A 9,667-nucleotide genomic window follows, 5' to 3' on the forward strand; every position below is an offset into this window, starting at 1 on the left:
GGCACTAAGTAGCTAATTTTTCACGCTGACTTCGGGCTTAGCGCAGGCTTTCGTGCTAAGCACACCTTTGGACTTCTTCGTGGGCCCTTTTCATGCTAAGCGTGTGTTGCACGTTGAGTTTGTCTTGCGCACTAAGCGAACTTTTATATTCTGCATTAAATCGTAATTGTGATTGCTTTGATAAGTTTTTTGAGTTTCAAAGCCATGGTCCATGACTATGAGATTACAACTTTTTAGTTTTTACATACTGAAGTGTTAACCAATTGGTAAGTGAACTAATGTTGTGACAAATAGTAAATTATTTGAGTGTCGAATCCACAAAGACTTTGTACGATGCAAACCCAAATTAAAAAGCAAGAAATAAAGAAATAAAATAATAAACAAAGAAAGATAGAAAAGATAAAATATTTGAATTAAAAGATGATAAAGATAAAGAAAGATAAGATAAGAAAAGTAAAAGATAAGATAAAGATAAATGAAGATAAATTCTCAAAATGTGATAATAATGTTGGGACCTAACCTAACTTATTTGCCTAAGATGTATTATTTTATATTTTTCTCTATCAATTTGGTGAATGTTTCCTACCCACATTTATTAATATGCTCAACTCGGATCCCTCACGATCAAGAGCCTAATTTATGTATTATCTCTCCTAGATTCCTTTGCAAAAATGGAATCATAAACAACATTAAGTATAAAGATGTATGCAGAGTCACAACAAAGTAACTCTATCCCTAGAAATGCAATGTTGAGATACCTTTTCCCAGTTCTGTACACATTACCATTTCCCAATGAATTGCCCCTAAAACATATGCAAGTAAGACATTCCTTGTATTTTTGTTAAAGATTACCGTTTCCCGAGCGACTAACCCCTAAAGATGATAAAATAATGAATGATAGATGAAATTAAAATAAGAAAGGATAATAGGAAAGAAAACACCTGATTGCATTGATAGATATGAAACATTACAATATATCTGTTGGCTTTTTAGGCCTGTCAGACCCTAACTAAATGAGGTTTTAGCCTCTCATTGTCATGTAGACACTAGATAGCTTAATTTTCATGCTGACTTCGGGCTTGCGCATTAAGTGTGCCTTTGAACTTCTTCGTGGGCCTTTTTTTTTTGGGAAAAAATGTAAATTATATTAAACCCAAAATGATACAATAATAAATGGGGCATACCCCGCAGTTAAAGAAAATCAAAAGTCTCCCTAATACAAGAAGACCTATATCAAAATGCTAAAACAAATGCAACAGGTGCACTAGTCTATACATAAGAAACTTAATCTTGCAAATAACCTCTATTACAGAAAATTGATAATATTCAAAAATCAGCTTGTTCCTAGACAACCAAATACAGTAGACTGTAATTGCTATAATCAGACAACGTAATTTTCCTTGAACACCTGATGTGGATCTGCCCCTAATTAAAGAGTCAGTAATGCGTTGTAAAGAAGTGAAACGCCTGCGGAAAGGAGCCAAATTACAATGTGAGCTCAAACTTGGAGAGATTTCCTGCAAGAAAATAACAAATGAGCATTTAACTCAGCGTGGGCCTTTTTCGCACTAAGCGTGTGTTGCGCACTGAGTTTGTCTTGCGCATTAAGCGGGCTTTTCAATTCTTCTAATTTTTCTTCAAGGTTTCTTCTTCTAGTTTTTTATCAATTTTTTCTCTAATGCACTTGAAATATTTTTCTTTTGAATTTTGCTAATAAAAAATAACAAAGATGTTAATTTCTTTATTATTTCATTAAAAACAATAATAAAGTAAAGAAATTACACCCACTTATTAATTCAAATTCACTATCAAATTAGTTTATATTTCACAGTTATCATAAATGTTGGTTAATATTATTTTCGATCCTAAATATAAGAAACATAAGATAGTCACATTTAATATTATCATAAATTTAAATTTTATTTTAAAAATATTTTTAAATTTAAATGTTATAATTGATGGTCTTATTTAATATTAATATTGATAGGCCAATCAATAAATACCTAATAAATAGAGTTAACAATGAATTAAGAATATAAAAAAAATTAACTCTTAATAAATTTAAAAATTAATCATTGATTCTCATAAAACAGAAGAGGTAATAGTAATTTAAAACTTTGTCGAGTGGAACGAGACCGTCTGGGTAGAGGAGGAATAACTGAATAGCCAACAAATCACAATGAATTGAATGCACCCTTGGTAGAAGAGGAATAACTTATAGTTTGAGTCTTTGAAATGATCTTCCTTACGCAAGATATTTTTTTTCTTTCTGAATACTAAAAGCAAACAAACAAAATAAGTTAATTCAGGGGTTAATACTTTATTGAAATTAAAATGTTTTTTTTGAAATACTCAAAAAATTGATCTCTCATTCTATAAATCAGACAACACTTATGATCTTTTAACTCAGAAAAAAGAATATTTTATTCATAAATTTAAACATTGCCACTAATAAAAGATTAAATAAGCCTATCTTTTAGATTGTTTTCTTAACATAGAGTATTTTTTTACTAACCGTTAAATATTGAAATTAATTTATCTCTCTCAATGTTATTCCATATACAAATATTTGATTTCCTTTTTTTTTCTTACACCCATATTTATGAATTTCGAATTCATGTCATAATCTAGAAAATAAACATGTAATTTTTGTCAGATAAGGAAGTTATCAATGTCCTTCCATATATAAATATTTGATTTTCTTTATCTTTTTTCCTACGCCAATATTTATGATTTTGGATTCATGTCGTAATTTAGAAAATAAACATGTAATTTTTGCCGGACAAGGAAGTCAATGATAATTCAAAAATTATTTTATAGAGGAATTTAGTTTTAAAGAAATGAGATAAACTTAGAAATATTTTTGTATTGTTTATTTACTAAATGCAATTATTTTAAAATATTCTAATAGAATAGAGTCAAATAAAAAAGTGCAATGTTCTTGATACAAAATTTTAATCATCATAAAAAATATTCCAACTAGTAAGAAATAAACTCATATATTAAAAATATATAAGTTAAATATTTATTGTTTTCAGGGAGAATCTTACTTATGATAATATGCAAGTATATCTCTAAATATTCTTTAAAGTCCCGTGAAGATTTGATGAGTCCCAAAATCTAAATCCCATAAAAAAAATTAATAAAAAAATTTAAAATTGTAACATATTATAGAGGATATATGAAGGGATGAAATCCGTAAATTAGATTTTGATGATTTGAAGATTGCAATGGGTAATACTAATAAGGAAAGGGAATAAAAAAAAGGGAGAGAGAAAAGGAAATTGACATTGCCAAATGTCAGTAGGTGGGGTCTGGGATTGGAAAAGAGAGTGAGACCCCACTAGCTTGCTTTTTAACCAAGAACGGCGAACCAAGAATAACTCGAATCTACTCCATCTTCCACCTTCCTCCTTCCTCACCCCCACACAATATCCTCACCCCTTCGCTCATTTTTTCTTTTTATTATTAAAACTAAAATTATACTAGTATATAAACCTATGCTCATTCCACTCTTTATCTTTTCCTCCAATACCTCCGCCACCACTCTCTCTCTCTCTCTCTCTCTCTCTTCAATACTCACGCTAGATTATTTCCCTTTGATGAGTGTTGAACGGCCAAGATGGTGAACGACGACGAGTGGGTGCGTGCGGCGATGGAGGATGACACCGTTGTGGTGGAGCTTCTGCTACGCCTCAAGCAAGGTACCGTTTTACACAAATCTCACCACCAGCAGCTTTTACCTTTCTCCTGGGGAGTCAAACAGCCGCGCTCAAGATCAAGGCTAACCTCCGCCGCCGTCTCCCGATGCGACGCCGCCGTTTCCACCAGATGCAGCCCCACCACGCCCCTCTCTTGGAGCGCCGGCGCCGACAGTTACGAAGACTCCAGCCGCCACCACCACCATCACGCCGCCGTATCCAAGGTTCCCTCTCTTTCTTTCTCTCTGTTTTCTCCTGATCTCTGTTTGTGTGCGTCAGAGTTTGAGTTTTTTTTTTACCGAAATACCCTTACGAACTACGAACCGCGCGCAACTCTCTCCGCTGTCGGAGAACTGTGGTAGTTTGGGGCGGTTCAGATGGCTTGGCGTGCGTCACGAAACATTCTTGCCTTCCAAATGACGTTTCCTTCTTTTCTGACAATTTTGCCCTTCATCTCTGTTTTCACTTTTCACTCGCACTAGGCCAGCGGTGTTTTTAAGTCTTAACTGTTTTTCCTTTCTTCCTTTTCCAATCGCTCGCATCTTTTTCGATTTTTCGCTGACATCACGGGCAAATCTGTCAATTTCTCCTTTCTTATTAATTTTTAATTAAATTGAACTTGCTAATTAGTTCTCCTTTCGATTTTCTTTTAATTCTTATGGAGGTTGGTTGATCTTGTAATTTTTTTGTTTTTTTAAATGTTTTTTCATTATGAAATTGTGGTGACGGAAATGCTGGGATGTTTGTGGGGGCGTTAGGTCCACTGGAAAAAAGGCTCGGTGTTTTGTTCTCACCTGCTTTTGTTTGGCCGGTCATTCGACGGATTGACGAAAACGCCCTTCATAGGTCAAACTAACATTCCGCTGACACCACTTTTTTTCTGTTGTCAAGGTGAAAAAACAAAAATCAATAATTTGACAATTTCCACCAATTTTCCCGGCAGCGATAACCGAGATGAGAATCACGGATCCATTTTTTCACTGAAAATTGGGAGTGGGTAGCGTGGGTATATTGGTCAATGTAAATCGTGGGATTGTGGGGTCCCCATGATTTAGATGGGAATGGGTACGGTGGAGAAAAGACCGAGCCGACTGTGGATTTGGAAGGTTTGCTTCTTCATGTTATGGATAGCTGACGGGCCTGAGATTCGTTGAAGTTAGTGTCCTAAATGATTCAGTTGAATCAGTTCTGCTTCTGGGCCTGGGTCGGGGAATTCACTTTGTTTTTTCTCTCTCCCTCTCTCTCTTATAAGTATTGTTACTTTTTTTTTTTTAATTTTAAATATCAAATATGTAATAAAGAGCCATAATGAATGGTTTTTAGGTGTTTTGAATTAAAATTAGAATTGAGAGAGGTGTTGGTATGGACGAGGGGTTTCTCGTGTAGAGATGTGATAGACAGTCATAACATAACACCGCGGCACAGTAGCATTATTATGAGGTGGATGTGGTATCAGTGTCACGGGGGTGAGGGTAGTTAAAGTTGGTGTCTTAAACATTAGGATTGGTTTGGGGGTGGGAAATGGGATGAGACAGGCACCACGCAGTATCTTCGGCCCCTTTGGCCCACTCCATGCTGTGCCTCATTTTGTTTTTCTTAATTAAATTGAAGAAACAGAAGGAGATAAGCTCAATGAAATTGAAGGGCTAGGTCATGTGACCATCCCAAAATCACGTGCTGTGATGACGTAGTTTGAAGTGTGAGTCGTAATAGGCAAGCAGGTTGTTGTTTCAACCATTGGGCCTGAGGGTGGGTGAGAGTATGACCAATTCGTTGTCAGTGACCTCAGACACAAACAGATTCAGTGCTAATCAGGCGGAGCCAGTACTTGCTTTTAATAATTACTTACTGATACTATTAATAAGTTCATTAGGTTGCAAACATCTAGCATTCAAGCAACCTTTGTAAGCTAATTTTTAAGGCTAAATAAAATAAAATATTACTACTATTCTTCTGTGTTGCTTGTTCGTTGCTCATATCTGATTTAGCTACAAGTCGTGTATTTTTGTATTCTTTGAGGTCCCTATTAAAACTGTAATTTGATCCGAATCTCATGTCATTATTTTGCTAATCTTTGATGACCGAAACAAATTTTCAGGCTACTGCTACAAGTGGATACACTGGCAACTCTGCTTCTACCAAGAGGTGCAGAAGAAAAAAGGTAAAATTACCCTCTCTTACTTCTAGTAGTAATAAAGCTACTTTCTTCTTTTACTTCAAACATTTTGGTGAATGATCTCTGGTACAGGCAATGGCTTTTCTTTGCCTATATATGAGTGTTAATCATGATTCTTTTTGCCATTTTGTAGACCTTTGCAGAATTAAAGGAAGAGGAGAGCTCCCTGCTAAAGGAAAGCATATATCTGAAAAAGGTATCTTCCTTGTCTTATGAAAAAAAATGTGAAGTACCATAACTATAATTTAGGCATATATTAAGATGGGCATGCATGAATATTAATATCACCCTTGTTTTGCAGGAAATAGCGTCTGTAAATGCAAACTTTGAGGCACAGAGAGCTAAAAATGAGAGTCTGAAGAGAATGAAGGCATGTCCATATTTTCTTTGACATTGTGAATCACCGTTTTTGTTGGTCAGTTTTTAGAAGATGTCCTTTTCGTTTCTTGCTTACCTTATTTTTATTTTTGGTATTTTCAGCTTGATGTGGGATCAAAATATCAGAACAATCCAAGTTCAACATCTGTTGAACCGCAGCGTCTGCCTGCTGGTCAACCCCATCAGAGAATAGTGGTATCTACGGAGGCCCTCATACGTCCCATTCAAGAAGATACTCATTCACTTGCATCAGAATCTAGGCCAAACAGGATAAAATCAACCGGGGAAAGTTTTTTCTTGATACCAGATCTAAATATGGTGCCGTCCGAGGATGTTTCTTGCACTGACGCTCTATGTGGAATGAGTTGAGACCTCTTTCTCTTACTATGTGTGTTGGGGATACAAATCTGAACAATGTACAGGCCCAGAGAGCTATTTGAAGGCTCTATCCAATAGAAAACCAATGAATATCGTGGTGCACTAGAAACGTTTCTTGATCTGACTACTAATTCTTATGAATGGAAAAGAAATTGGTAGTCATATATATGGGAAAATTTTCTTGGGTAGTTCTAGCCATTAGGCTGTAGAGTAGAGAGATATGCTAAAAAGTTCGCAGGTTCCTCCGATTCCGAAATTCTTAAAAACCTTTCCGATTTCGGAATTCGTCAATCATGTCAGATGTACCAATTCTTTTGTAGGTTAAACGCTCTTGGATTCCCTTAGAAGGTATCTAAAATCTAAAATCAATATACAATTTTATATTTTTATTCATCAGTTCCATCGGTTGCTCCTTCATTTCTTGTTTTGAGAATGTGTTGTGTGAATCATGCCCCTCGTGGAAGATGAAGGGACATAAAGATGATGTCGGTCCACTTCATATGGTTTTTTGTAGGATCTTTCGGCACTGCCATGATCATCATGTGCTGGATTCTCTTATCTTAGTGGTGACTGGTGAAACACAAGATCCTGGCACCATGTATGTACTATTCTTTATTCTATTTGATAAATGACTCACCCTCCATGTCAAAACAATGGACAGTGCAATGGGGATAAAAGCATACATCCAACCAGATGAACATACATAGCTCTAGTGGTCCCCTACTGTGTGTAGTGCCAGTACAGGGGACTGCTAACTATGGCTATTTACGAGGTTAGATCTTTTACATATTCAATTTTCATCCTGCCTAAGCTCATTATAAGGTGTATTAGAACATAAAAGAAACGGGTAAAACACATCTTAAATTTAAGAACCTGTTCCTTGTGCTGATTGCTGATGATTACCTTGCTTTGTAAGTTTTGTTTCCATTTCTTTTTGCCGTTTCAAAACTTTTATGGGCCCCTCTACAAACTCACAAAAGCTTGCGGCCAAGCACAAGTAGCGGAAGCTTGCGTCTAATCTAAAATTGCTGAACAAACATGTGCCTGTTATGCTTCTCTCTCGTGAGAAATGCTACCTGGTAAGAGTTCTATGTGTATACATTTTGTACTAAAAATAGCATCAAAATAAAAAATAGTTCGTACTAAAAGAACAGAAGTTGATTAATGAGAAATCTCTAACTCCTAATACTTTTTTAAAATCACTTTTTAATTATTTTTTAAAAAATTTAAACAAACTGAATCAATATGGTGAAATATCACAAAATTTGATTAATGCTAATCCCTAACTCTTAACTAGGAGGGCTTTACTTAACAGCCCAGGCAAAAGTTGGAGTGAAAATGAGATATAAATGGAGACAAACAAAAGAAAAAGTACTTCTTTTCTATTTGATTAAGGAGACAGAATAAAGGCTCTCCAGAAGAATCAGATCTAAAACGAGAATTTGTTGAAATGTTCATTTATTCATCGTTATATTAAGAAAGATGTTAAAATCATTTAATATGATATTATATTTTATTTCCTCTGGTTTTTCATGTTCAGTAAATAAAAATAAAAATAATTATTTTCTTTGAACCTTTTTTTATTCTAAAAAATATGAAAAATTAATTTTCTCTTTTCTTAATTTTCTTTCTTTTACTTTTAGCATATCTTACATCCAAACAGAACTTTAAAAGTAGAATTATCATTTACGATGATTTTACATGCTTGTTTTGATATTCTATATGAATATAATGATAAAAAAAAATTTATATGATATTATATGATCTCTGAGTGTGGTTTTGATACTTGTACCGGTTTTTTTTACTTGAAAATTATCAAAATTGGTAAGTTTTTAAAAAATTACACAAATGAATAAGTCGTATTTTACAAACATAATTTTGAACGAAGAAATTATGTTTTAAAACATTGACTTTATATTTTTTTTGTTGACATAATTTTATTGAAGTCACATTTTAATTCAGATTTTAGTCGTAAATAAAATCATAACATTTTTTAAATTTTTTTAAATATGACAAATTTTATTTTAAAAAAGTCGCATACAGTGACACAACTTTCATTTTTTTTTAAAAATTGAAATTGTGTAATGAAACGCGATATATATCATTGTCTCAAGAAAAAATATTTGGCCGTTAAGCCAACTTCCTTTCATTTATAAAACCAAGGTGGAAAAAAAGAATTGGGGGGGGGGGGGGGATGAGACTTGATTATAATAGTAATATTATTATTTGATTGGCCAGATGGGAAAGTCGTGTTTAAATTCCCGACTTCTTAATTTAAATTAAAAAAGTCAATATGACTTCAAATAAAAAAATAAAAATTCACACGGTCATTTTAAAAATGATTTTTTATCTAAAATAAAAATAAATAAATATTGTATGTCGTGTTTCAAAATATGTTATTAAAACAAGATTTACTTTTTTTAAAAAAAATTACCTATTTTTGTAATTTTTAAAATTAATTGTTCCGAAAATGTAAAAAAAACCTACTTGTTGTATCTCATAGGAGTCAAACCTTCCTTCCTCCAAAAAAAAAAGTAGTGAATTAGTAGACTCCTAATTGGCGAATTTAGAATAAGTTTTGTCCAACTGAATAACTAATTAAATCCTATTGTAGTAGAAATATTGCTTCAATTTTCCTTTCTCTCTTTTTTTTCTTCAATTGATTATTTTGTCATTTATAAACATGTGTAGGTTGTTGAAAGAAACAGTAGATCATAATACAGACAAATGCAATAACTAAGTCACTTGCAACCTTTTCACATCGGTACAAAATTCCCTATTCAGAAAATAAAGAGTACAAAATAATAATAAAAATGAATGAGAACAATGTAGCGTGCTGCTTCAAATAGACGCACTCCAAGTTTTTTTTACACTACTAAATAAAATTTAATTGAAATTTCGGTCCCTTTTAACTTGCATTTATTTTTAATTTGAAAATTTTCATATATATAACAAAATCAAATCGATTCTATTAATAAAATTGAAGTTGGCAACATTTTTTTTTTTTTTTGCCAAATTAAGGATTTCATACACC

General features: G+C 33.3%; 1 protein-coding gene across 3 annotated transcripts; it reads left to right on the forward strand.

The window, feature by feature from the left end:
• The first annotated feature begins 3,296 nt into the window (after positions 1 to 3,296).
• On the forward strand, positions 3,297 to 7,520 carry LOC100785860 (uncharacterized). Of its 3 annotated transcripts, XR_005891948.1 has the most exons (7): positions 3,369 to 3,925; positions 5,800 to 5,862; positions 6,011 to 6,073; positions 6,179 to 6,247; positions 6,358 to 6,981; positions 7,148 to 7,206; positions 7,295 to 7,520. XR_005891948.1 is itself a non-coding variant. In XM_003527735.4 (5 exons), exons 1-5 carry the CDS (start codon positions 3,623 to 3,625, stop codon positions 6,622 to 6,624), a joined length of 765 nt encoding a protein of 254 aa, XP_003527783.1. In that variant the 5' UTR covers positions 3,297 to 3,622; the 3' UTR covers positions 6,625 to 7,029. The 3 variants fall into 3 exon arrangements, 1 of the variants encoding a protein (XP_003527783.1); XR_001388591.2 differs by having other exon boundaries at positions 7,148 to 7,520; XM_003527735.4 differs by lacking the exons at positions 7,148 to 7,206; positions 7,295 to 7,520 and having other exon boundaries at positions 3,297 to 3,925; positions 6,358 to 7,029.
• The last annotated feature ends 2,147 nt before the right edge of the window (positions 7,521 to 9,667 follow it).

The sequence above is a fragment of the Glycine max genome, chromosome 6, assembly GCF_000004515.6.
Source record: "Glycine max cultivar Williams 82 chromosome 6, Glycine_max_v4.0, whole genome shotgun sequence".
Taxonomy (NCBI): domain Eukaryota; kingdom Viridiplantae; phylum Streptophyta; class Magnoliopsida; order Fabales; family Fabaceae; genus Glycine; species Glycine max.

What these genes read in the sequence shown, in the direction of transcription:
- LOC100785860 (XM_003527735.4), top strand. Translation starts at nt 3,623, where the DNA reads ATGGTGAACGACGACGAGTGGGTGCGTGCGGCGATGGAGGATGACACC. An exon ending in AGAGGTGCAGAAGAAAAAAG is followed by an intron (nt 5,863 to 6,010) that starts GTAAAATTACCC and finishes GCCATTTTGTAG; the next exon opens with ACCTTTGCAGAATTAAAGGA. An exon ending in AGAGTCTGAAGAGAATGAAG is followed by an intron (nt 6,248 to 6,357) that starts GCATGTCCATAT and finishes TGGTATTTTCAG; the next exon opens with CTTGATGTGGGATCAAAATA.